Source organism: Daphnia magna, linkage group LG1 (genome assembly GCF_020631705.1).
Source record: "Daphnia magna isolate NIES linkage group LG1, ASM2063170v1.1, whole genome shotgun sequence".
In the NCBI taxonomy this organism is placed as follows: domain Eukaryota; kingdom Metazoa; phylum Arthropoda; class Branchiopoda; order Diplostraca; family Daphniidae; genus Daphnia; species Daphnia magna.
The window spans coordinates 962,064-987,510 of record NC_059182.1 but is presented as its reverse complement, the minus strand read 5'-3'; the positions used below and the strand labels follow the sequence as shown (position 1 = coordinate 987,510).

At 41.9% G+C, this 25,447-nt stretch overlaps 4 protein-coding genes, 3 long non-coding RNA genes and 2 other non-coding genes across 16 annotated transcripts; 2 read left to right on the top strand and 7 right to left on the bottom strand.

Moving 5' to 3' along the window:
* Positions 1 to 920: 920 nt before the first annotated feature.
* Positions 921 to 4,071, bottom strand: LOC116919123 (extensin). The gene is made up of 7 exons (XM_032925005.2): positions 3,933 to 4,071; positions 3,621 to 3,867; positions 3,294 to 3,512; positions 2,952 to 3,205; positions 2,679 to 2,884; positions 2,425 to 2,523; positions 921 to 2,357 (listed from the first exon to the last, which is right to left on the bottom strand). The coding sequence occupies exons 5-7, from the start codon at positions 2,694 to 2,696 to the stop codon at positions 1,092 to 1,094; spliced, it is 1,383 nt and encodes a 460-aa protein (XP_032780896.2). The 5' UTR covers positions 2,697 to 2,884; positions 2,952 to 3,205; positions 3,294 to 3,512; positions 3,621 to 3,867; positions 3,933 to 4,071; the 3' UTR covers positions 921 to 1,091.
* A 1,268-nt stretch (positions 4,072 to 5,339) lies between these two features.
* On the bottom strand, positions 5,340 to 7,444 carry LOC123475002 (F-box/LRR-repeat protein 20-like). Of its 2 annotated transcripts, XM_045177509.1 has the most exons (6): positions 7,055 to 7,444; positions 6,787 to 6,968; positions 6,549 to 6,709; positions 6,152 to 6,488; positions 6,022 to 6,091; positions 5,340 to 5,958 (listed from the first exon to the last, which is right to left on the bottom strand). In XM_045177509.1, the coding sequence occupies exons 1-6, from the start codon at positions 7,314 to 7,316 to the stop codon at positions 5,402 to 5,404; spliced, it is 1,569 nt and encodes a 522-aa protein (XP_045033444.1). In that variant the 5' UTR covers positions 7,317 to 7,444; the 3' UTR covers positions 5,340 to 5,401. The 2 variants fall into 2 exon arrangements, with proteins under 2 accessions (XP_045033444.1, XP_045033443.1); XM_045177508.1 differs by having other exon boundaries at positions 5,340 to 6,091; positions 7,055 to 7,440.
* A 77-nt stretch (positions 7,445 to 7,521) lies between these two features.
* Positions 7,522 to 11,048, bottom strand: LOC116920200 (heat shock protein beta-1). 3 transcript variants are annotated; one of them, XM_045177514.1, is made up of 5 exons: positions 10,906 to 11,048; positions 8,892 to 9,117; positions 8,494 to 8,598; positions 8,080 to 8,350; positions 7,522 to 7,991 (listed from the first exon to the last, which is right to left on the bottom strand). In XM_045177514.1, exons 2-5 carry the CDS (start codon positions 9,104 to 9,106, stop codon positions 7,914 to 7,916), a joined length of 669 nt encoding a protein of 222 aa, XP_045033449.1. In that variant the 5' UTR covers positions 9,107 to 9,117; positions 10,906 to 11,048; the 3' UTR covers positions 7,522 to 7,913. The 3 variants fall into 3 exon arrangements, with proteins under 3 accessions (XP_045033449.1, XP_045033448.1, XP_045033450.1); XM_045177513.1 differs by lacking the exon at positions 10,906 to 11,048 and adding an exon at positions 9,600 to 9,794; XM_045177515.1 differs by lacking the exons at positions 8,494 to 8,598; positions 10,906 to 11,048 and adding an exon at positions 9,600 to 9,794.
* A 388-nt stretch (positions 11,049 to 11,436) lies between these two features.
* On the bottom strand, positions 11,437 to 20,309 carry LOC116918250 (E3 ubiquitin-protein ligase UBR2). 2 transcript variants are annotated; one of them, XM_045177506.1, is made up of 21 exons: positions 19,877 to 20,309; positions 19,585 to 19,656; positions 19,324 to 19,514; positions 18,997 to 19,242; positions 18,823 to 18,934; positions 18,526 to 18,762; positions 18,270 to 18,461; positions 18,056 to 18,202; positions 17,789 to 17,984; positions 17,482 to 17,723; positions 16,991 to 17,422; positions 16,559 to 16,921; positions 15,816 to 16,487; positions 15,523 to 15,742; positions 15,043 to 15,463; positions 14,596 to 14,977; positions 13,715 to 13,924; positions 13,473 to 13,652; positions 12,763 to 13,404; positions 12,525 to 12,663; positions 11,437 to 12,459 (listed from the first exon to the last, which is right to left on the bottom strand). In XM_045177506.1, the coding sequence occupies exons 1-21, from the start codon at positions 20,138 to 20,140 to the stop codon at positions 12,260 to 12,262; spliced, it is 5,760 nt and encodes a 1,919-aa protein (XP_045033441.1). In that variant the 5' UTR covers positions 20,141 to 20,309; the 3' UTR covers positions 11,437 to 12,259. The 2 variants fall into 2 exon arrangements, with proteins under 2 accessions (XP_045033441.1, XP_045033442.1); XM_045177507.1 differs by having other exon boundaries at positions 15,538 to 15,742.
* Positions 14,077 to 14,148, bottom strand: Trnap-ugg. The gene has a single exon. It is a non-coding gene; the product is annotated as a tRNA-Pro (tRNA).
* On the bottom strand, positions 14,505 to 14,576 carry Trnap-cgg. The gene has a single exon. It is a non-coding gene; the product is annotated as a tRNA-Pro (tRNA).
* A 158-nt stretch (positions 20,310 to 20,467) lies between the features above and the next one.
* Positions 20,468 to 22,499, top strand: LOC123475194. The gene is made up of 2 exons (XR_006649980.1): positions 20,468 to 21,316; positions 21,565 to 22,499. It is a non-coding gene; the product is annotated as an uncharacterized LOC123475194 (long non-coding RNA).
* Positions 22,013 to 22,783, bottom strand: LOC116921429. Of its 2 annotated transcripts, none has more exons than XR_004393287.2 (3): positions 22,451 to 22,782; positions 22,229 to 22,393; positions 22,013 to 22,153 (listed from the first exon to the last, which is right to left on the bottom strand). It is a non-coding gene; the product is annotated as an uncharacterized LOC116921429 (long non-coding RNA). The 2 variants fall into 2 exon arrangements; XR_004393289.2 differs by having other exon boundaries at positions 22,018 to 22,174; positions 22,240 to 22,393; positions 22,451 to 22,783.
* A 616-nt stretch (positions 22,784 to 23,399) lies between these two features.
* LOC123475184 lies at positions 23,400 to 24,359 on the top strand. Of its 3 annotated transcripts, none has more exons than XR_006649973.1 (3): positions 23,401 to 23,664; positions 23,719 to 23,871; positions 24,073 to 24,131. It is a non-coding gene; the product is annotated as an uncharacterized LOC123475184 (long non-coding RNA). The 3 variants fall into 3 exon arrangements; XR_006649974.1 differs by adding an exon at positions 24,299 to 24,359 and having other exon boundaries at positions 23,403 to 23,871; positions 24,073 to 24,194; XR_006649972.1 differs by having other exon boundaries at positions 23,400 to 23,871.
* The last annotated feature ends 1,088 nt before the right edge of the window (positions 24,360 to 25,447 follow it).

Below are 25,447 nucleotides of genomic sequence, written 5' to 3'. Positions count from 1 at the left end.
TCATTTTATCATGAGTCGCGTTCGTGACATGTGTTTCTTTCCACGCAAGATCAACAGTCGGATAAATCCAGTAAACGCTAACGGCCAACTTTTTCAATGTAATTAATCTACAAATGACACGTAGGCAATTCTGGGTAGTCCACCTGTCTGCCTTCACGTTACTACTTTAATTGGTAGTCTATGCTTGAAAGCCCTTTCTTCATCACATGTTGTAAGGGAAATGCCCGATTCGACTGTTGTCTCACATGAGCGTTGCGCTTCTCCATGCCCATTTTCAAACTCGGGAATAAAATGAAGGTGGGAAACGAAACCTTTTTTCATTTACTTTACTCATAATGGCAGGAGACTTACATATTGGGTATGGCTCACGAAGGAGCTGCGGGATTAACGGACGAGCTGCATGGAATAACAAAACTATCATCCCAGGATTTGTGAAAACAATTTCCATAAAGTTTCTCCCAAATACAGCAGAAGATTCAACTCTGACGAAGAAAATCTTCTGACTTGTATGGGTGTTTAAGCAGCTCTAACTTACGTGCACGTTGCAGAGCTCACTTTTCAACTGATGTCAACCTTCAAACTGTTAAAATTCCAGGCACGTCGAATCCAAATTCCTAATTCTATCTGGTTTTTTTTCGGTATTTCTCCTACACATACGAAAATTGAGGAAGAAATTTGGCGTACCTATAGAATCACACGTTTCAACACGCATAACAGAAATTAGTGGACAAGGCCGAATTCTTAATAGCTAATGTTTCCGCAAATATCTTCTTCAGCGACTACTAATTTCTACATCATAAATACCTTGAAATATTAGACGTAAGCTGTGTTCACTTGCATGGTCGGCCAGTCCATTGAGTTAAATGCCTTATAACATAGTGCAACTAGTTGGCCACATTCCTCTTTCAAACACCAAAACATAAAAGTAAAAACATGGCGCTGTATTGAGAGGGATCCTCACAATAGCATTGAACTGAGAGGATCAAGAAACGTCAAACCAAATGGAAGGAAAATAAACGAATGTCATGACACCCTGAAAACAATGTTAAGAAAACGAAAATCACACAAACAAAGTGACAAGATTAAAGACATTATGCTGATGGAAACGTATCGCTCAGTCTGACGTGCCTGGTAAACATTGTCCCATCATACGGTGATCCCGAGCTTGGACCAGCAGGCTCGAAACCAGGCTGATGCTGGGCAGATGCTAACGCGGCAGCAGATTGGTATAACATGGGCAGGAGATGTTCGGGATAAGATTCCTGTCTAACAGGATTGGAACTGACTTGTGATTGGCTTTGCTGGTACTCTGAAGAACCTTGCTGTTGAGACGGAGGTGGAATACCGAAGATTGGCACTTGCATGTCATGAATGGATGGACCTTCTACTTGTGACAGTCCTCCATTTGAAGGGGCGTAGGATTGAGCAGATGACGCAACGGCAAAAGATTGGGAGGATGAAGATGGACCAAACGTTTGCTGTGATTCAATGGGAGCAAACTGAGGCTCTACAGAGGTGGAAGATTGAGAGGTCTGGTAAGATTGAGCCGGGCTGTATGACTGGGAAGACTCAGACGGGCTGAATGATTGTTGAGGTGCTGGAATAGCAAAAGACTGAGGGGACGAAACGGGACCGAATGATTGGGATGACATAGAAGACACCTGGAACTGTTGGGGTGTTTCCACAGATCCATAAGATGAAGGGGCAGACGGACCAAACTGAGACGGACCGTAGGACTGAGCAGATTGACCATTTGAAGTCAGCTCCCTTTGAGGGATATTGCCGAACGAGAAAGACTCAGGGTTCTGCTGCATTTGCATCATAGAAGGTCCATTTCCATAGGTCGGCATAGATTGGGTGTACTGGTTGGGTTGGGCAACAGGAAACGATGGTTGCATAACAGGATTACCAGTAGGAACTCCAAATTGAACGGGAGCTGGAAACGAAGGCGGTGGAGGCGGAGAAAGGAATTTGGATGGTACAGATCCGAAAGAAGCCGTAGGTTGCTGTAAGTAAATGGAAGGAACTGCGTAGGATTGTGGCACACCTTGTTGCATAACAAATGGGGCGAAACTCATCTGCGGGGCTGGGATCGAACTAAATGAAGGTGCTGGTTGCCAAGGACGTTGGGATTGGAACGATGGTTGAGGTAATTGCTGGAAGGAGGAAGGCAATCCATTGGACTGACTTCCGTACGAGTAGGAAGGGCCTGACATTTGCCCAGCAGGTAAAGGTAGTGGACCTAATCCCGATGGTACAGGCAACGGTCCTAATCCAGCGCTCGGTTTGAAAATCGGGACAGAAGGTGCGAATGGTTTGTGTTGTTGTTTCTTGGGAGTTTGTCCGCCAAACAATGGCTGTGATAATCATGAAGAAAAGTTAAATGTTACGTCTATGAATTATAAATTTGAAGAAACAAATTACAGGTGGTGGTAGATGAACTGGATGTAGTTGAGGAGGCAGTGGAGCCGAACCGTACTGGGCAACGACCGCTGACAAAAGCATCGAAAATAGTAAGGCCCTCTGGTATGAAAGAATCGAATTTTGTCAGTAAATCATTGAACAGAAAAGTAGGAATCCAAAAGTACATAAAGAATAAATTTTAAGTAATTTAACGTAAAGGATGCAAGGTAAGGAAGCAGGTTAGCCAAAGTCTATACAAATATTGGACGTTTTACCTGTTTCGTGTGCGACATGTTGATTGTTGTGAAGCTGAAAGTGTTGTCTTCCTCACAGCACCATACGACTCCGTATTTATACTTTCAGCTCAACCGGACCTTTCCCTTTCCAATGGAAACTATAAGGTGAAATGTGAAAGGGCAGTAGAAAAAACTGAGTTGACCCCATTTTCCATCAACTGGTTGGGTCGTCTTCACTTCCGGATCTTAGATTTCATCAACACAATGCACTGAGATACTTATAAAAATGAAAGAAAAACACATTTTACAAACCTTCACATAAAGAAAATACTTACAGCAGCAATGGAATTCAATTATTTGAATGAAATCGAGATTAAATACATTTTCCCTTGATTCAAAAACATATAGGTTACTCTATTCAGGTTAGTGTGCCATGAGTAAAGGCAGGTCAGGTATCCAAATGGTAGGTCGGGTATCTTCACTTTTACAAATCCAGCTAGGTCAACAGGTGGTATTGCTCAGCACCGTTATTCTCCATTTCGTAGCTGTAGATTTCAAAAGGAAAACTGAAAAAAAAAAATAGGAAGACACATACGAATACACATAAGCTATTAAATAATCGATTTACTTTAGCTTTGAAATTGGGTTACTAACTTTAACAAAATAGAATTTTCTGTCTGTACAGGTAGCGCCCGTTCAATTGGCGGATGTTGGACTGTCTTCATTATGTTTGCTGTTCTGATGAACTCTATGAACGACCACGCACGAAACGAAATTTCCACCCACGAACGTTGATGGACGACATAGTCAGACTGCACAATTTAAAACTCTCGATCCTTAAGGTCAATGACATAACAAATCGAAAACCGCCAGCTGTGTAGATAGGAAAAGGTAAGGGGCGTTTTTTGCATCCGTTAATTATCAAGACCTTGAAAAAACCGAAAACGCATAAAATAAAGGGATGAGGTTTCAAAAGCTTACCTATCCCCGTCGTATTTCAGATAATGTGTTGTTGGGCTAAATTCCACGAAACAGTAATTTTTTTTCTTCCTTTTCGTATCTATGCAAATAAATATATAAAACCACTAGACCACGGCACATCATGAAATCAAAAGAGTTTTTTTTTTTGTGAAGAAATCCGTTCTAATCGTTGTGGGTATTCGTAACCAATGGGAAAAGAGGAACGCTCGAAAACTCTAGAAAAACCACTTCTTCCTTACTGATAAACCTGTAAGAAAAGACCGTACAAATACATGAAAACGGCATGTAACATTGTCTAATAAATGAGCTTACATAAAATAGAAAGGATGCCATCATTCGGGATTGCCATGCCAATCAATCGTCCATTTGGGCGTTGGTCAGTGTTGATTTCTTTCAGTGACGGCAACGCTCCGATTCTTATCGATGCCGAAGACGCTTATCTTTGTCGGCCGTCACATGTCGTAAAAAAGTTTCATTATGGAAAACACAAAAAGTGAACCGTTTGACAGCTATTACTAGCGAATAATTCAATTTAAGAAAAGTGCTACTGTGCTTTCCCATTTGCGTGAGTCTACACAAGATGTTGTCATTCACCTGTTGCAAGTACAATTGGTTTAAGCCTACCAACATTTATCATCGAAATTATTGGTTATAAATAACCTGTAATTGTGACCTTGCATTGCATAGCGATGCAATGTTGGATTTGATCTATAAATAAATGTAGGACATGGCGAATATATTGCACGACGAGGTGCACAGAGTACGTGAATAAGATCACGTAAATTAGTCGTTTCCTATGGGATGACGTACGTGCGTCTCGCCGTGTCTAATGTCAAAACTGGAGCAAATACCTGAAGACCTGGATTTATATATTTAGACGTTTGTCATATACTGCTGTCACATGCAGACGTCCAGACTGTCAAAAAGCCCGAGAGTCCATAAATATTAATAGCTTATGTCGTTGAAAGACGTTCACGCTCAACATTAGATTAGAATAGTTTGCTTTGATGTTTTCACAATTAACTTTCGGTTGATATAATTTTTAATTCAATTTTTCAACTTCTAAAATAAAAACTTGTTTCGAAATGATAGGAGTTGCTGTTTTCTAAAATTCCATGATGGTTCACTTTGCATTTCTACTGCAGCTGCGGATAATTTTGTGTTATTTTCGACCTCTCGTTTCACTCCAACATCTTTAATGTTCTCTTCTGAGGGAATACCACGTTGTCGAAAGAATGGGCTTCGCGAATTTCACAACGCTATACAGGCACACAACAAATTCATTGCGAAATAGAGTCACGTTCGCCGTCCGTCAAGTTCGTATACATCAATGATCTGGTTCAGTGTCGAGGTCGAATCAAACGACAACACTCCTCTCTATTACGTGACAAAGATATTCCGCACTGGATTTTTCTACTTTTATTCTGTTTCATCACCTGTCGTCGAGTGTAGACGGGAAATATGGAACCAACAAAAAACAACAACCGTCATCGATACAGCCACAACGACTACAAATCGTCCGTGCATGCTAAGTACAATGCAAAATTGCATTTTAATTAGAAAATGCTACCTCCTAATGATTTGAGTAAGTAAAACGCATTTTTCAAAACAAGTAAAATGTCTTCTAATTATTTCAGGATCTAATTCAACAATTGAACTTCAATTTTACGGCCTAGTGAAACTAACCCGAATAATTATTTCTTTCGCTTGAAGTAAAAATTTAAGAAAAGGTTTATTTTCAGGAATTTTTAGGAAATAAAAGAAAAATGGCACACTTACATTTAATCATCGCTATAGTAATCTACATCCAGGTCGCAATGCTGCTCATTGATGACTGCATAAAGTTCGGCGATTTCCCGATAGTTGACTAGTTGACATCGATACACTTTGAGGTTGGACAAACGTTCCGAACGTTCAGTCACGAGCCAAAGACTTTTCATCGAAATATTGGAACAAGATTCCAGTTCAAGAGTTTCAAGATTAGGCCCGACTAACGCATTGACTAAAATATCGTCATCCAGCGTCTGACAGGCTCGTATTTTTATCTGTTTCATGTTTTTGGATGAAATAAGAGCGCTCAGACACGATCCAGGGACGTCACGAACTGAATCATCCACGTCGACACGTTCACGATCGCGTATAATCACGTGAAACTTGGACAGACATTGGATGGTCTCCGTCGACGTCTCTGTATGGTCGTAGCTGTGATTCGATTCGAGGGATAAGGATGTGAGTTGGCGGCAGTAACGAGCAATCTGTTGCAGATTGACATTATGAATCCGACCAAGCGATAAGTGTTCCAACGTCGGACCGTGTTTGAGCAAAATTAAATCGAAACCTTCACGAAAATTCAATTGGAATTCGGAACTATTGTTACTGGCCAGTAGGACGTGTAGCTCACGGAGACAAACCAAATGTTCTAGGGATTGCAATTCCTTGGCCAATAAAAGAGACGGGCCGTCAATGATAACCTAGATGCACAAGGAATGGAAATGGTGATTTCTTTTTTAAATAGAAAAAAATAAACTTACCTGGACGGCGTGGCGGCAAAGCTGGACGGCTCCTGGAAGACTGCAAAGTCGATACGAATGATCACTGATGAGTTGATGGAGGGAAAAGCTGGGCGGGGTAGTCAATGACCTGTTGCCTGAAAGATCCCGATAAATTTGTCCTAAAACGTTAATCGTATTACGCCATTTAAGGCTTCGAAGCCCTGGGCAACGCTGTAAGGCAGAACGAATGCCCCGCTCGTCCACCTGTGTTTGCATCAAGTCCAGGTGTTGCAATTTCAGCCCCTCTTCAGCCTCCTCGCACAGATAGGAGATGCTCCAATTCGTTACGCGTTCGCAAAGCGAAAGGTCCAATTCCCTGAATGAATGAATAATTAAATAACAACTTCTACTAGGATAATCAACGTTTTACAAACACCTTAGATTGCGACAATGTTTAACGATCGTGAAAACTTGTTGATCACTACAGTTGGTTGAACGAAGACTAATGATTTGAAGTGAGGTCAGTGATTGTATTATGTGAGACCAAAAAATATCCGGAATGCGGAGGACGTTGGAAAAATTGATCCGGATCAGGTTCTTGAATTTGAATTTGAAATAAAAGGGAACGTTTAGATGATTATCTAATAACTGATGAAATCGGGATTATTGCCTACCGGTTTTCTAACACAAATAATATCTAGCACAGAATCAATGTACGAATCCCATTTGTCATGTTGATAAGGATTCGAAAGGTCAATGCAATTTACATGATCCGTTACAACCAATTGGAAATGCTCGACAGTTAAATCCGGCCTAGTTTTTAAGCGATTGAAAATCCGGCTGACCAAATCACTAGCTTAATTCAATAAAATACACACAAAAAAAAAAAAACAAATCGTAAAAAAAAAGAAGCAAAACAATTGATGAAAAACGAATGTTTACTGAGGCAAACAAATTGCTGGCGATGATGACTTGCGAACCAATCGATTGAAGAGCAAATCTCCTTCAAACACGTTAACACAAGCGTGGACGGTGAACGGCGCTTCGGCATGACTACACGTGATTCGGGCAGGTAATGCATTAAAGTAACATTTTTCACTATCTTTCTACGGGTGCTATCACGACACCAACGATGAGAGACACCTCTGACGACTACCACACACTGAATGAAAATGAAAAAAATAAAACCTGTTAACGCGGGCATTTTAGTATCCCTCCCCCGCCTTTTTTTTTTTCGAGTCGTTCATTGGACGACTATCCATGGGGAATCCCCGCTTTTTTCTTACGTTTTAATCTGTCCTTGTCTTTCGAAGAAAAGGAAAGGTCCCTCTAACGGACACTGTGTAAAAGATGACACGGTAAACACAGGGTAGGAGACCCTCCTTACAAAGAATAAACAGGTCTATTCGTAAGTGGGTGGTGTATGTGTATTTTGGGCAGTGAAAAAATACAAAAGAACAAAATATCATAACCTGTTTTGCAAATGTTTCTTATTTTTTCACCACCAACACTGACAGAAAGACAAAAAAAAAAAAAGTGGGTGGCTCCATTGGGTAACGAAGCACGTGCATCTTGCGGTTCAAACGATAAAAAGCGGAAAAAGTTTTTCATTCCAATTATGTAACCCCTTCCCCTCCATAAAAATGAGATTCCGGAGATAAATAAAGATTTTTTTTTCTTTTTTTTTCTTACTTAAAGCTGCTGTATGCGACCCCACAAAAAAAAAAGAGTCACATTTTTCAAAACGGTTGACATCAAAAACTGAAAAATTTTTCTTGGGGAAGGGAGATTCATATTTGCATCAATGCTGAGCAATGGGGATCATTTTTTCACCTGCAGCGATGGCTGGTAGAGGTGCTTCAATGGTCAGCACACCGTCCTAGAATATTTCAAAAAATAAGAAATCAATGCAAAACAGGTTTTCTAAAAAAAAAAGGCTAAAACTAGGACATAGAAAATGATTTTACCTTGGACAACGACGAACGGATCAATTCGGGATTGGTTCCCTTCGGCAAAAGGAACTCTCGGTTGTATTCTCTGTAGACGGATTTCGATTCGGATTTCTCTTCGTGTTTGGCGTGAACCAACAACTTGTTGTCCACCGTTTTGACGACAATCTCTTCGGGCGTGTACTGAGCCACGTCGAAACGCAACTTTAATTTCTTTTCTTCGCCATCCTCTTGAATCAGCGGAGAGTGGAGACCAGTCAACCAATCAGAGGCCGGAGCAGCCAAAGCACTAACATTCAAACGTTATTGCTTTAATCCATTATTATTAGATTTTTTTAAAGGAGACTATACACAAAGGGTAGTCATTTCAAGTCCCAATCAAAAAGCCCCTTTTGGTTATACACCTGTTTTTTTTATTAGTCGCATTTTTACCTGTGCATGTGAGAGGAAGAGGCAGAAGAAAGAGAAGACATTTGCTCCTTGACATCACCGATCCATTTGCGAGCCTCCGACATGTGCATACCCGGCAGCATAGAGCTTTTTATGTTGGTGTTACGCGTAAGAAGGTTAAAATAAGAAGCCATTGGTAAAGATGCACCGCGCGCGCGTGTATAAAGTTATGTTGTAGAGGTGGGGTTAGGTTTCCCAGCCAAGAGAAAGAAGAAATGAATAGTTAATGAGTGTTATTCCATTGCCAACGGCATCAGTGAATATCTAAGCGATGCCTAATTTTTTTTTTTCTTCTTGAAAGTCCCGGAAGACAACAGGATGATGGATGATGGAGGGGCTGGGTCCCCTCCCCCCCCCCCAAAAAAGAAGAGGTGGTTTACCTGTTAGTGCTGGAAGAGGTCGTGCTGCTAGAGGTGGACGAACGTGAAAAGAGCGACGATGATTGCTCGCGATTGAGCAATTCCGAGCGGAAACGAGTCATTTCGTCCTCCATTTTGCGCATTTCAGAGTCGAAACGCTCACGAATCGAATTGAATTCAGAATCAAGGACGCTGAAATCGCCCAGCTTGATGGGAATAATGTTCTTGCCGGCCATATTTGTTATACCTGTACAAACGAACACACACACAAAAAATGAATATATGCAATGACGTCAGGTAATTACGGGGCGGTGGCGGTCGACTGTCTCTCACAAAGAAATGGGAAAACGAAAAGATGAGAGAATTAATCCGACCCGACAACGGGCCAGCCCAGCAGGTAAGAAAATACCCGCTGTGTTTGTGAAAGAAAAACAACACCCAAATGTCTTTCTCCGCCAAGGTTACGTGACCATAAAAGGCGTTGAAAAGAGACACGGCCGGGCAAACACTCGGGGTGGTAGGCGAAACCCTCTCCCTATTCAAATATCCACGACCTGTTTCGTCTGTTTGTTTAGCTGCTAAACGAATAAGCCCACGACGTCAACTCTCACGTTAAAAAAAAAAAACCCATCGGCATATTAAAAAAATGAGTTTCAGTTGCCATAGCAACTGTTTACTAGAAAACTGTTTCAGCTATGCAAAACCTAAAATTCCCGATTGATTGTTTACCTGTATACTTGGAGAAAAAACACACACGTGTGAAATCAAATTAAAAGCTTGAATAAGCTGCAATAACGAATCGCAGAGAGATATGTAGTAGATACTGGGAGAGAGAGAGAGCGGGAGCACTGACTACGTGTGTCGAGGGCAGCGGGCAACTGAAGCACTTTGTTGTTTGGAACTGTCTGGTTGTTAGTCCCGGGAGTTCTTCTCCTTTTTATACATAGAAGAAAAATGCGCTGGGGGAGCCTCAGTCTCGGAAATAGCCGGGCGACGCAGCGGGAGAGAGTGGGGTGGGTTTATAACACAGAAACTGAGTGAATTGGGTAAGTCCTGTAGTAAGTGTGTAGCGCGTAGACGAAGCCCGTCTTTGGCGCTGGACCAAAATGAGAGACGCCCTTTTTGCCTTCCAGCAAATATTTTTCTTTCTCGCACCGTCTAGTAAGTTCGATCCAAACGGGATTCCAGCACCGCGACGTTTAAACCGGACTTGCCGAATGAAAACAACAACTTATTTTTTTTTCTTTCTGAGAAATGCGAAAAACTAAAAGAATGAATCATTGACTCATCGAAAACTCCAGAATTATCAAAATGACTCAATCAAGAGAAGGATATGCATCTTCTTTCAAAACAAAACTGGAGCAGCTGTTTGGGGTCAGGCTCTTTAATTATAATTAGAGAAAGAGGGCTGCTCTTTAACTTGTCACAAAAATAAACCTCAGACACAATAACGAACGGCACATACCAGACAACGCCCCGACTCGTGGAAACGCACACACGCATCAATTGATTTGCGTTTGCTTATCGTAAACAGAAAAAAAACATGTAATTTTTTTTTTGTTCAAAAGGCGTTGATGTTTCTAAAGGAAAAATTCTGATCGGCCACCGGTTGATGGATGCCAATGTCTAGTCGTGAGAGTCCACACCTAAAAAAGGTGTTGTTCTTGTCATTTCGTATGTAGATTTTCATGAATTCATAAGATGTGACGTCACGTGACGAGGTGTGATGTCACTGTACCAAGAATAGGTGGACGACGTCAGCGTTCAAGCCAACCGACCAATAGGTGAGCTGATCAATACCCCAAGGGAGGTAAACACACAGTGTGTATGACCCAAACACTCGCTTGAAAGAAAAAGACTAACGGAAAAGGGAGGAGTCGTCAAAATAAACGAATGTTGAATCAGAACCGGTCAGCCCGTGTCCACTGGGTTTGTTTCTGGTCCAAGAGTCACAGACAAACGCTTGATTCTCCCCAGAGGTTTTTTATACAACACAAAAACGAAACTTAAGTTGACATGCACGAATCAGCCTCACCTTAAATGGATACTTGCTTCACCAACTGTAAAGATTCAACAAAAATTTTATTTTTCGACGTGAACAAAGCAGACGGGGACAAGTAAAACGCTTTTGTTTACGGTGTAGTTGTCACTCGTCTGCTATGCAACCAATGTTGCCAATTTTTCAGGAATTTCATTACTTTTTTTTTTTTTTTCGTTTTCTTTGTTATCATTTTTTATTTTATTCATGCGTGATCGATCCGCCGTTCTTGGAACAAAGCCCGAAAATTATGCCGTGTCTCTAGACAATAAAAAAGAACTGACGAATGGTCCTTTCATGACTGTCACTATTTTTTGCATTGTTGTTATTGTTGTTGATGATCAGCTGTAGAAATTGCTGTTGCGTTCGTGTGTAAAATTGCGTTTTAATGACGATGAGTCCTGCAACATAACCAAATTTCCTTATGGGGGATTGAGAGAATTTTACGTGGCTGTAACACGGCCATCATCATCGACAGTGGGTGTGCGATGATGTCAGTTGTTCTCGATTGTCGGTGAAACACCCAACCACACGCAATAAGTGTATTCGTTTTTCTTCTTTCATCACCATCTTCAGTTTTTTTTTTCCATTTTATGCAAGTTAACTGATTTTGTTTTTTCACATCAAATTTGAAACAATATTTAAGTGGTTAAAGAGATAGAGAAACGGAGAAGGGGCCAAGAAATGGAGCAATAGGGAAAACAAAAATTATCATTTCTTAATTTTGCTTTTTCAAGGAGAAAACTTAAGCGCTTTATTCACGTTTTTAAATTCTACTAGATGTTTTTTTCTTTTTTTTTTTAAGATTTAAACTCAAAGTTCAAAACTTTCCAAAATGGTACGAAAGTACGTAGATGTTTTGTATGTTTCTATGCTTATCGAAACCAATTACCTAATAAGTGCAAAAAAAAAGGGATGAAATCGAGAATTAACTTTTACAAGAAAGCAAAAACAACATTGTCAAAAACAAACGGGGAAATAGAAAAAATAGATGGAGAGATGCACAGAAAAGAGAAAGAAAGATGAAGAAAGGAGGGTCAAACTTTGGTGGTTTTCTTTCCCTCAACAGCCCCCTTTTCCGCTTCTTTGCCCGGCATTGATTTTGCATTCAAACATTTTCCATTTTCCAACTAAGTGTTTCAGATCAAGGGAGAAGAAATCAACTATTTTTCTCTTATTGTTTTTTTTTTTTCTTTCTTTTTTTTGTTTTTGTTTTGCGATACGCACAACAAGACAAGCTTGTAGAAGTATAAGAGAGACAGAGAGATAGAACGTGAGAAAAAAGAATGAGAGGCGAGAGATTTGGGCGATTAAAACGTAGGGTGTATGTGTATGAGGGAATATGGGAGGATTAGAGGTGGTGCCACTCGGTCACGACGAGAGCCTGGGAGTTCTCCATGTATTTAGCCGCTTCGTTGTAAAGGCCGTGAGAGCGCCAGAGGAGCTCCAATTTACGGCGAGAGGCATCACAAAGATGAAGCGGATCGCCCCGTCTGAGGCCCTGATCCGTCTCGCCGTAGGCATCAACGTAAGGCGGAGGTAGGAAACAACCTAATCAAAAGACTCTTTGATAATCACCAACCAAATTTTGAAGTGAAAACGAAATGAATTTTCACCTTTGCTTTTCCCAGCCATCAAGAGAAGTTTGCATTCACGGACTCGTAAAAAGAGACAAGCTCCAAATCCACATAGTTGAGCGTGAGCCGTACAGGCACCCACTTGCTGCCCGTCCAATTCCGTTTGGCAACAATAGCTCTGAAAACACAAAGAAAAATAATTATAAATAAATTTTAAAAAAATCAATACATATTTTTAAAACATAAGAATAAAGAGATTTGTGTTTGATAGCATTACCTGAGAGCAAAGCATTTTGCCAGTCACGAGGCACATGGCCGGGGTACGCGCCTCGTCACCTTCGCTATTGGGGCACGTGAATAGAGAAGCTGCGTTAATGAGCTCACTATAGTCGGACGGAAGCGTAATGAGTCCGGAAGAGATAACGGGAAAGGTCCACGGTGGCCTTGGTTTGGCTAATGTCGCCTCTACTAACATGACGTCACTGGTGCTGGCCAATGGTGGAACAACCGACACGTTCCACAGAGACAGCAATGCTTTGGTCCAGCTTTCGGATACCAGCTGGCTTAAAGATTCGACGCCTAAATAGTGTAACCACAGGACGGCTTCGGCATAATTATCGTAAGCATCATCCAATTTCGGGTAAGGGATGTTGGTGATGAAATGGAAAAGGATGGCCGACGACCGGAAAAACGGAAGGCATTGCTCCGTGACCCACTTTTCCGTGTGATTTGTGTGGCTGGCAACATCAGGGCGGCCTAGCAATTGCAGGTAGGTCTGCCAACTTTCACTTGCCGAGGTTGTAAAGGTACTGCTGCTGCATGACGGCTGATCCATATCCATATGTTCGGATGCGGGCGCCATGGTAGCCGCAATTTGCGTCACGTGACAGAACAAACACAAACGGAAAACGTGCCAAGCCTAAATGAGACAACCCATTAGAGCGATATGATATAGCTGACCATTGTAATCAACGCGGCTTTAATTACCAGAATTGGGTTGAATTGCGGAACTCCTCGGACGTCACTTTCGAACGATGGCTCACTAAGTGAAGGTAAGGTACTAAAGAGACCAACCAACAGACCGAATGCGTCGATCTCCAAGACGGAAATTGTACTACTGGGGAGAAGAACCATACGCAACAAATGAAGGGCATAGTTCTTCATCACCTATTGAATAACGAAAATGTTATTTTGCTACTAAAACTATAATCGATTTATTGACGAATTACTTCATGTGAAGTGACGATAGACTCCATGGAAACCACCAACCGTAAAAGGGCTCTAAGACCCTCCTCTTGGCGGGCGGCCAGTCCAGATGAAGGACTGTGATTCTGATAGGCAAGTAAAGATTCCGTTGATAAGATGGTGAAAGCGGTCGCTTGGGCGATCGCCATGGGGACTCGGATATCATCTGCGTTAGGATTAGCTGCTACTGCCGTCTATATACACAAACATGGACATAATATTAAAATATTAATCGAGCGGATGAAGAAATCTACAAGCAATTACTTGTGATGAGTTTAACACGAAAAAGAAAATGATCAAACTACTCAGTAAACATTCAGAGGGAAAAAAAAGAATGATAAAAAGTGGGCCTGTCCGGGATTTGAACCCGGGACCTCTCGCACCCAAAGCGAGAATCATACCCCTAGACCAACAGGCCACATACTACTTCTGTTTCTAAGTGATGTAGTCGCACACTTGGTATAGTTGCTTCAACTTAAACAACAAATAAACGGCCAATGAAATAGTCTTTACTTTCATCACAGCATCAAGTAGACTGCAAAATATTAAAATAACGATTAAAAACTAATGGGGAAACTCTACAGTGATAAAAAAAGATTATCTTAGACAACGCTGCTTTACGATCGAGACATTGAGCGAACTACCGCTATTTGAACGAAACTGAAACAATAAAGAAACTTAAAAGAGTATTTATAAAATCCTATAAATAATAAAGAACTAAATTCTTGTCTAAAATGGCTTATTTAAAACAAAAAAAAGCAAAAAGAGTCGACTGGGCCTGACCGGGATTTGAACCCGGGACCTCTCGCACCCGAAGCGAGAATCATACCCCTAGACCATCAGGCCGATACAAAAGTAAGCTTACCGTGTATACCGATTGGACGAACAATGAAGCCATCTCCTTCAGAGTGGTTGCTATCTTTGGTCGGGTGCGAGCCATCAGCACATTCACAAACAACTTGGATTTCATGGATCCCAACTTAGTTTCCAACTCAGTGGGTCCGCATGTTTCGTAGATGTTGGTGTTATCCGTTTTGCTGTATTTAATTTCCCGACTGTTGTCAGCCAAGAGCTGCAGGCCCTCCAGCCAAATGCTCATATCAGCCTGGCCGGCTTCTGATCCATTGGGACGCACGCTCGACGCTGAACGATTAGGTAGAATGGGTAACACCGCATTGGACAAACTTTTACACAATGGGCAGAGAAACTCGTGGCGTTCCACGTCGAAACTGGCACTCTGTCGAGGTCTGTAATGGGAGAAGAAAACTTTTATCTCCGTGACGGAAAAAAGTTTATTCACACTGATTTTTACCGATACGATCTTCTGCGTTCCCGGCCCAGAAGAGAGTCGAAATGTTGCTGCCAGCACTGAAAATGCATGACGTGACCACACGTTGATATATGGGTCCCGATCCGCCGACCGCCATCAATTAGCATCGGCCACGTTTCAGGCAGCGGTTCTTCCACGGCATCCTTGTCATTCTTCCACCGTAAGACGGCCGATAGTTGGACGAAAGATGCCAATACCATGGCCGGTTGCTCGCCCGTTTGACGATGTTCTTCCTGGCAAACGATACACGTGTAGCTCGTATCTGACGTTGAAGGAGCCACCGTGAAGCCTGGACCGAGGCAAACTGGGAAGATTTGAGCCGTAGGCGGCGATTCTGACAAATCCATGGCTGATCCGCTCATAGTAGACCCGAGATTTGAAGTAGTCGACGCACCTCCACTCTCTGCAAGTTGAAAACGTCAATGAGAAGATGTGGAAGTGAGAGACAAGGTGACAAGAAACCTGAAATAGATGAACCTGTTTCTTGGAACAGTTTTGCATGCTCCTTGATAAAGCTCTTTTGCTGTGCTGACATTTGGGCCAAAATGGCAGCACGACGGGCTGCAGCCATTTCTGCTTTCCGCTGACGAGCAGCTGCTTCGGCCGGTGATTCTTGCCCAAGGCCTTCGGATGATTCGGCCTCCATCGTGGCGCCACCAGCTCCTTCTGCAGAACTGCTTGACTATTGAGAGATGAAAAAAGAAAGAAATTCGTGGCCTGTTCAGTCCCTATGACGTGATGGGATTGATGAATACCTGGGCAGCGGAGTGTACTGAACGGAATTTCCGAATAGTCCACATCAACAATGGACGATGAACGTCCACTCTGCCGTTTGTCTGCAACGACTCGAGCACGGTGAGCAATCCGAACTGTTCTTGAGCTTGTACGCTGAACGCAAAGGGCGGTCGAGTTTTGTCCTGCTGGCACGACTCTTCTTCGCGAAGCGCCAGACCAGTCAGATGCAAGGCGGCCTGCAGCTGGCCTTCCGAAAAGGTGCGCGAACGCAAGTCATAGGTCCTCGTCAAAACTTGGTGAATGAGGTGCATTGTAATCTGGCAATTCATCAATCCGACTAGACCACGCAGGGCAGGCGCCAAGACAATAGGTATGGGTGGCGGGCAACAATTCTCCTCGTTACGGGCACGGCGGATCTTGCGGACGTTATCTTCCGATCGCGACTGATCCTCGCGACTGTAGTGATAATGATAGACATTGTAATCACCGTAGAATTCGGGTTTGAGCGAAAAAACACCACGGCCTGTCCCTTGCAAAGGTTTTCGGAAGACGGCCACCTTGTCAGCTACGCGCTCCAATCCCGTCTCGTGATGCGCGTCTTCTGGAAGTGCTCGATTGAGAGCTGCGTGACCCTGGGATTCCACGCACAGCAAGTGCAACACCTCGTGGCTCAAACATTCGTCTTCGTCCACCTAATTTCAGACAATTTAGTCATCAAGTAAAATCAACGCTTGTGATTGTGCGGTCTCAAAGCAATTGTTACCTGTCCAATGCCGGGCGTAAATCTCTCTAGGGACAAGATGATTATGAGACGCAGAAACTCTTCGGCGATAAAGATTGTTTGGCGGAGCATGTCCTCTTCGGTATTGCTTTTTTTGGTCGAAGAGGAAATCTGTTTGGCCAGTTGCTGCTGATTAGCATCGAAATCCGCTTGCGCCCAGTTGAGCAGATTGAAGCGGTGAAGACAGGCCAGCAAAAACGAATTAGGAGAGTCAAAGAGAGCGGCGCTTAGCTGCAACAAGACAATATCGCGATCGTACATCTCTGTCCGGCATCGAACATTCTGATAAAAATAGAGCTGGTTGATCAGCGAATAACCGTTATGGCGCCACATCCCAGCTTGGACCTATACAAAATAAACAAGAATCAAGACATGTTTTCACTTGATTGGCTGCCAAAAAACTCAAAGACAAACCTGTGCCATCAAAACTTGAAGACGGAGAGGCGCTTCCATTAGTTGGAGCAGAGTCGGTTTCGAGTCCAATGCCATCTCCGAGCAATTCCAATCCAATCCGTGTTTGGGTAAAGCCAACAAGAGGCCAGAAATCATTCGCGACAGTGGAAGATGAACGCTGATCGGTTGCGATGATACGTCATAATCATAGCAAAGCTGCGTAAAGTTCAACAGCGTAACAGCGTTTTTCGGTTGCTGGTCCATGGGTTGCAATTCCTGGAATTTCTTTAGGGCAGCTCTAGTGGACTTGAGAAGGACTTTACGGTCTGATGCACACCACTGGACAATAAGCGTCAATACGGGCGCAAGTTTACAGTGAAGATTAAAGGCCGCTTCCCATTCAGCTTCGAATTCCACATGCTGACCCGTCTGACGAACGACACTGTCCATTCCCTATTAGGATTCGTTTGATTAGAACTGTTAAAAGATTTTTAAAACCAAAATTTTATTACCTCCATGGAAGCTAGCAGGGAAAGCAACATGTGAAGCCCGTGCAAAAATCCCTTGCGTAATGGCTCGCTCCACCGTCCAGATGTCGAATCAGTGTCATCAGCCAACTGCGGTTGCATTTGCGAACCTTCTTCCAACTCCGGCAGAGGCACCGCTGACAATAGGTATTTGATATCGTACAAGACGTACATGGCTCGTCGGAACGACTGCTGATTCCGGCTTCGATCGAAAGATAAAAGGCCGTCTACAAAGCAAACATTTCACATCATTTTTATAACAAGATGCAGTTACGTGATTGCGACGATTTACCCGAATTCTTTCGGCGATCAATCTCGCCAAGAAAGCAGCGCAATAATGCCGCCAAAGCTTCATGATGGCCCATCAGGTACTGGGCGAGCGTCGGAACCGTGAAGAGCTGGACTGATAGGGATGTCACGCTATGCGAATGATCATGATCATCCGAAATAAAGTCGCTCATCAGTCGTCCGTAGTGTCGAGTGAATATCTACAGTTTTTAAAATTGTTGTAGTCATTTTTTTGGGGGGTTGGGGGGATCATAATCAACCCAAAACTTACAGTGGCGAAATCCCGTTTCGCGTCAGGATCCATCAATAATCCAGCAATAAACAGTCGATGCCAAGCAGACCGCGCAGCTTTCCATAGCTGGGTGTCGGATAGAAGGACGGATTCCAATAGCGATACCTCAGAGTCCCGTGAGATGGGCTGAATTACAAAGAATTTGCACAACGTTAACAATTAGTGCTAACGAACGTATAGCGCTGTTGTGTACCTTCATAATGATATCGGCTAGGAGAAGGCGGAAACCTTCACAAATACCCATTAATTTGCGAAGCCAATTGAGGAGACGGAGGGCATGTCCCTGGTGAGCCAAGAAGGGTCCAAGAAGGACGCAGACTTTCAGAGCACGTGGAGGCAAACGTGACGTGTGTCGCTCAATAGCTGAACGTGCTTGATTGCAAGCCTGATTAAACAACTGGATTCATGCTGGCAATTCAGGAGTTAAGTTCGAATGAAGGTATGTTTACCTGAAATGATGAACAACGGACTATGCTTCTACCCTCACGATCAATGCACGTGGCAAGATCGACTGCTTCGCGAGAACTGACATCCAGCGAACGCTGTAGAGCTTGAATGACCTGCTCGAACGTGTGTGATTCGTCATTATAAACGGCCGTGGCGTAGACGGATGTGTATAACTCTGGTCCACAGGGGCCGAAATCACGCCGATCTACTGGCATCGATCCACTATCGCCTTCTTTGATCTAGATCAGAAATTGAAGCAAATCTCTTGATAATCGTCAAGCAAGATAATACCAACGCACTTTTAAGTCGGCTGGTAGATTGAGATTTGTGTTGGATCCTAACAACTCTTGAGCGTAATTCAGCACTGCCTCGATGACAATGCGGCAGCGATCACCCATGTTGACGGCAGCTCTGTAATCGATATAAAACATACTTGATCGGTGGTTGGTGGGGGGGGCAATTTAGTTGTTTACATTCGATCTAGACGATCTAAAGCTGCTTTCTTCCTGGCGGTAGGGTCAAGCAGTAGGGCGGATGCTGTGGCATCACACTGATGGAGTGAGCAGCGAGGAGCTTGACGCCAGGCTTCCGTGTCACCACAGTCACAATAACCCCCTCCAACCGACGTACTCAACTTGTAGCGATGTTGTTTGTGCTCTGAATTACGGAAACAGTCGGCGCATAGAACGCATGTGGGATCAGCTCCACAATCCCGACAGCTGGCAGCGAAGAAAGTCATTGTTATCCATATCCAAATAGCTAGATAATTTTTTTGTTCTCTAAATGTTAAAGTTAGTTACCTGTATGTGGGTTCTCCCATACGGAAAACACGCCCGCACAAAGCAGGCGGATTGTCATTTTTGGACAGTTCTTCCCACACTTTGTTGGGATCTCCAGTGGGAGCTGCACACAGGAATTGCTCAAGCGGAAGGATCATTTCTCTCACTACTTGTGCTTCATCATACAAGGACTCCATGCAATTATGCCCAGGCTAATTATAAATAGATTTTAATATTTTCAAAGTCTGAAAACACAACAAATTTCCTATTGTTTTCAATTACCACTGGACAAAAGTTGGGTGGGACAACCATTTTCCAAAATTCTCGTAGACACTGTGTGGTAAATGTTCCATCCTGCAATAAAAACACACCATCTTAATGACAAAACTGAATTTAATACATTAATAAAAGAGAAACTAGGTTATCTCATCAGTAAATTATAATATATTAGAGAGAGAAAAGGATTTTTTTGTCCTTTAATGTAACTTGTGTTTTCCAATGTCGACATAACCTTCAAACATTCTTGGGTATTTTGCCAAGAATGACATCAATGGACAGGGATAGTGAGACAAACCTGGTACATTTGGAGCCACCGTTCAACAACTTTAGGTTTGTCGTCCCATGGCATGTTGGGGCAGATTCCTGTATAGTGATCTTCATTGTCTGAAGGTGAAAACCGAAGTTCGACACTGGGAGATTCTGAGCTTTTAGTCATGTCAATCCCGCCGATATCCGAATTGGTCACATATAACTCGTCATTGCTATGTTCAAGTTCCATATCGTCTGTACTGTCTTCATCGCTGAACGAATGCAAAATCAAGTCCTCGATGGGATCCATGCTGGAGATTTACTAACGCAAATCGCGGGCCAACAAAGAGAGGATCTTGAGAAAGCCACAGGGAGAGTAAGAATCTCCTGTTTTGGCTGATACTTTACCTTACATTAAAACTTCACTTTCAGTTGATTTTGGCCTCGTTTAGAAATCGTCAGCATATAATCACTTTCACTAACCATCAGCTGTTGGGCTTTTGGATTGGACTTGATACTTGAACCGGTAGATGGCCTATGTCAATATATCGCGGCGGACGACGCACATAAACACATACGTTCTGTATCTAGCACCGTTATCGACTAAAAATCTTGCCCTACGTTACTAACACGTCTATCGGGGCTCTTTGGGCAATGAAGAAAAAACAATTATATAATCATAAAGCATCAAAGAGTCCTATCAAAATGAAAAAATACTGGTTTTCTAAACGAAAACTGTCTGGGTGACGAAAGCTAAGCCGTCGTGACGGCAGAGAAGCCACTGAAATAAACAGACAGATTGAACCATTCACTCTCCTGATTTCAAAACACTCTCGATTACAAGCTAATATAAGTGAAAAGTGAAGAGAGCGTTACGTCAATTCGACTCTATTTCTGTGGGTTATTTAAATCATGTTCTAGATTGTTCTACCTTGCTGTCTGTCGAAGGTTTATGTAACCTAACATTTCAGCCAAAAGTAATCACTTCGGGATAGTATTAAACCCAAAACAATACTGCTCTGCTTGGATTATACTGGTAATCGATGAAAAAGTGTCAGGAACATCATAAACTCTTTTTCCACGTCTTATGTGGTTTGCTATAAAGATTTACTAAATGTAGACGAGTTTTTCCCACAGCGTCTTACTCTTATGAACCTCATTATAATTTTCAGTCACGACCGACCAACCTTTTTGTATTTGATTCTGATGGTCTACGTGCAAAATACGGTAAAATGTAGTCTGAGCTAGAGAGCAATCAGCAATCTAATAAATAAAAGTTTTACTTCTTTTCTTCTATGCTTAATTCCTTACAGCTAGCAATAAATGCGAATGTATGTAGTGACGACTGTAGCGTCGTTTTGTATTCTCCGGGTTAAAACGTAATAAACAAATTGCTGAAATTGTTGACTACCAGCCAGTATTTATTGTCGTCATACTGCGTTCTCAATACCCTGCCCACGAACTTGCACAACAGAACGGAATCTTGGTAATTTCTTTTCAGGTTTATTTGGGTGATTCGTAACCTTTTTTTCTATTTATTTTCTATTTCTGAATTAATGGCCCTTTGATCTAACAAGCAAGATAAACATTTTTAAGGGTGGAAAATCTCGTTAGTTCTTTTTTTATAGGACGACATAAATTACAATATTTTTAGTTGACATTTTTTTCACTTCATTTTTACGGACCACAATGACGCCACCTATTTGCTTCTTCTTGGATTACGTTGAACCGTAGCTCTAGGCGAACGTGATTTTTCCAAGGCCTACTCAAAGGCCTGTAAACTTGAATATATTTAATGGCGGCGTTAGCTGTGGCCTGCGAGAGCCAATCAGAGCAAAAAATGGACTACGACTGCGCTATCTGGCGCTCGCTACTGCTACTGCATCGAAAATCTAAGTGCTAATTCAAGTACCAAAAAATGTACCTTTACTAACATGATTACAGATTTGTCAAATACCTTTAACATCTTTTTACAAATTTCCAACAATACTTAGTTGCCATCAAGCTATCCGCTATGTTCCTTGTTCCAAGAAGCACGAAAATATTTACTCTTTCTAAGAGTTACCTATCTAAAAAAAGTCAACAGATGCAAATTTCCTTAATGGAAGAGTCTTTTTGTGTAGTCCTATGTTCTATAACAGTGTAGCTAATATAAATATTTGTCATAGAATTGCATATAAAAGCCATATATAAACCAAAATTACTGTTGATAGGTCATTTCAAGATTGCTTACATGAAGCTGGCATGTGCACATCAGCACGGTGATCAGATTTTGTCCTCTATCTATTTTTGCACACTGTAGGGCTGCAGATAGGAATTGCACCTAAAGATATGAAAACATTGTCTGACAGCAAAAAAAAAACTGAAATAAATAACATGCAAATATACTGTACTGTACATTCAAATTACGTCGTGTGAAAATCAATCTTTCAAACAGTCGTGTGTCTAGTGTCCCTCATGTTGGTACGAAAAAAAGGCAAATTTCAATGTATTAACGAGTAGCGAAAAGAATGTTTAAAACGGAAACGGAACGCACTGAACACGTCTTGAATCTCTCGACTCACTATTGGAAACGATGAAATTGATAAAAACTTTAAAGGAAAATTTGAATCGATAGTACTTCTGATTTGTCCTATTCGTCGCAAAATAAATTTATTGTCCTTCCTGGGGTGCTGAAAATTTAGGTGTGTAATTTGGCGTTCCCTAGGCTTGACGAGAAAACCAATAACTTAAGCGAAATCTATGTTCAATTTCGATAGTACTGTGTGATTGTTTTTCTCGAAGGCTATCGGGAACTTCACGAACACCGGGAGCCGTTGAATTACATTAACGAACTGTTGGTGGCAACCTAGCTATGGTATTACTACCTAGTTTTGTCAAATTGAAATTTCCCGATAGGGATTCTATCAAAACTCGCATTTCCCAACCCCCTGATACAGGCACCCTTACCTTTCTACAACGACCGGTGGATCGACCGACACTTTTTCTGAGACTTTACCCCAGAGATGGCGCTGATGGCGCGGCGATTTCAGCATTTCGTAATCTTTCGTTCGTTTTTTTTTTAGATGCTGTGCCGCTGTGATTGGTCTCCATTTGTAGAGGAAATAACGCAGCAGCTCCCGGTCGAGTCCCCGTTTTTATCGGCTGAACGACGAAGGAGTGTGGAGCAGTTTAGTCAGCCAACTCGAGTCGATTTCAGGGTCTCGTACGTATCCTTTATACGTTTTCTTATTTTAGATGCTGCGTCGCAAAACTTGACGTCGTGTTGTAGAGGAGATAACGCGGAGATTAACGAAGGGGTCCTGTCAATTATCGGCTCAACAATAAAGGAATGCGGAGCAATCTAAGAGCGACTCGACATTTCTGGAGATTTTTTTTCAGAGAGATGGCGCGTCGGTCATGAAGATAGGGAAAAATCAGGCCGCGAAGTTATTTTTCAAGGCGAGGCTTTGTGCGTCGCCTGGCAACGGACAGGTTTTTTCACAGGCCGTGTGAGCTCCATTGTTTCGATCATGGTCGTCTACATAAAAAGGGGCAACTACGGAACGCCGTTTGATCCACTTTTTAATAGTTGTCCGTTTATTTAGCAAATAAATAAACAACTTGTACTGCCATGTAGCGATTTCGATAGACGACGCCTTCAAGGGAGGAGGAGTCTACAACATATTGAATTTATCGATCGATTGTTAGGCCGATTTCGATCAGCATTGTATAGTTAATGAATGACAACTTGACGAGATCTTGACACGCACGTTGGAAGTGTACGCGTGTTTGCACCTCGATGAGCGTTGCACAATAACAAAGCTCCGTTGGTGAGCGTATTGATTAATAAAGGTATTTAAGGCATTATCCAATTAGTCATGCCATAATGTCTCACTTTGTTGGCAGCTAGGTGAAGTCCTTGAGTGCCCCAAGGACTTTGTTTTGTTTTAGCAGTATTTTTTCCTTCAACAATTAATCTTGCATCTCCAACCGTGGAATGAGTTACATGTGACTCGAGACAAACAAACAGTGCAATTGCAACAATATAATTAGTCAGCGGTAAACAACACATTCTATCTGAGAATAGTTTAGACTTTTTGAGCGTATCTTTTGTTTATCACATGTTGCATTTTAATTACTGTTATTTTTAAATTTATATCCATGGTTTTTCTTCGACTAGATATAAATTTGCCATATCTTCATGCCAACCACTAGGATTCTGCTTTTGCACACACCTTCATTATTAATGTGTTTCTTCAGGTATGGTCACTATCAGCAGCTTTACACACAGTGTGCATCGTGAATACATCAATCCCAGAGAAAACATTCCAATGGAAAATATTGAGAATTTCTGCCCTTCTATCCTGAACTAAACAATGCTGGTTTGTATAAATAGGCATAAAAAAACCTATCAACAGTATTTTTAGTTTGCAGTTTGCTTTAACATACAACTCTATGGCATGTTGATATTGTCGCGGGTGAAAAGGGAGATTGGTTATCTCTTCACAGAGATGAGTCATCCGCTCCTTGGACAACGCTGCGATCGTGGTGAAGAAATTATCGGGAGAAGTCCGCTCTAAGAAAGATACGCAGATATGCAGTCCGGAAGGGGAGTAATTCGCGCGACGGTATAAAACGCTGCCCCGAATCTGCGTTAGATGAGTCTCCATCGGGTGAGCTCCCGGAGCTGGGCTCCGTAAGAGGAGTTCCCTGGTTTCTCAAGAGGTCTTCAGACGCTTCTCCAACTTTTGGTAATGGTTATCCCTTTTGTTTGAGTTAAACCATTGTTTAGAATTGATGTCATCACTTGTTGTATTCGTTTGTTCTTGTCCAAATACAACTCGTGTGACAATATTAGCTAAATTTTTATTATTTATAGTATTAGACGGTAAAAAAAATTCTTCTCTCGGAAGTTTATGACTTTGGACTTGCTTGAGATGACCCTTGAGCCAAGAAGCTTTTCCTGCTTTGTGTGGACAGGAATATTAGAGGCATTGATGTCTGAAACCAACAAATGTCTTGCAAAGAAAGTAAAAAGAAACATTGATGTTGGTCATCCTCTGAGTGATGCTGAAGCCTGGTAAAAAGAAAGAAGAGTATGAGTATTAGTGAGTGGTAAAATACATGATTTAGATTCAGAATTGAATGAAAATCACGGAAATCAGGTTTATTTTTCTATTGGTCTTATAGTTTTTCATTTACATTTTAAAAACCATAAATGAAGTTGGTGCGCTAACAGAACTGTTTTCGTTAATTTTTTAAACGGATAGTCTAAAGAGAAAACCAATGACTAAATCGAAATCAGCGTTCAATTTCGATTATACCGTCTGATTTTTGGAGAATTTCAAGAGATGTCATTTTTGGCCGATTTTGACAAAAGTGGAAAGGCTATACCCTTCCCACTTTTTCATTTTTGACCAAATTTCAAATTTGGCTTAAAATACATGATTTAGATTGAGAATTGAATGAAAATCACGGAAATCCGGTTTATTTTTCTATTGGTCTTATAATTTTTCATTTACATTTAAAAAACCATAAATGAAGTTGGTGCGCTAACAGAACTGTTTTCGTTAATTTTTTTAACGGCTAGTCTAAAGAGAAAACCAATGACTAAATCGAAATCAGCGTTCAATTT

Bases quoted from the DNA above. Each gene is read 5' to 3' on its own strand.
- LOC116920200 (XM_045177514.1), bottom strand. From the start codon at position 9,106: ATGGCCGGCAAGAACATTATTCCCATCAAGCTGGGCGATTTCAGCGTC. The intron at 8,351-8,493 runs GTAAAAATGCGA...TTTGAATGTTAG, and splicing joins TCTTCCTCTCACATGCACAG to TGCTTTGGCTGCTCCGGCCT. The intron at 7,992-8,079 runs GTAAAATCATTT...GAAATATTCTAG, and splicing joins TCCGTTCGTCGTTGTCCAAG to GACGGTGTGCTGACCATTGA.
- LOC116919123 (XM_032925005.2), bottom strand. The intron at 2,358-2,424 runs GTAATTTGTTTC...TGATTATCACAG, and splicing joins CAGTTCATCTACCACCACCT to CCATTGTTTGGCGGACAAAC.
- LOC116918250 (XM_045177506.1), bottom strand. From the start codon at position 20,140: ATGGATCCCATCGAGGACTTGATTTTGCATTCGTTCAGCGATGAAGAC. The intron at 19,657-19,876 runs GTTTGTCTCACT...TTTTTATTGCAG, and splicing joins GGTGGCTCCAAATGTACCAG to GATGGAACATTTACCACACA. The intron at 18,203-18,269 runs GTACACAACAGC...TTTGTAATTCAG, and splicing joins TAGCCGATATCATTATGAAG to CCCATCTCACGGGACTCTGA.
- LOC123475002 (XM_045177508.1), bottom strand. From the start codon at position 7,316: ATGCCCGCGTTAACAGGTTTTATTTTTTTCATTTTCATTCAGTGTGTG. The intron at 6,969-7,054 runs GTAAACATTCGT...TATTGAATTAAG, and splicing joins CCAGCAATTTGTTTGCCTCA to CTAGTGATTTGGTCAGCCGG. The intron at 6,092-6,151 runs GTAAGTTTATTT...TTGTGCATCTAG, and splicing joins TTTGCCGCCACGCCGTCCAG to GTTATCATTGACGGCCCGTC.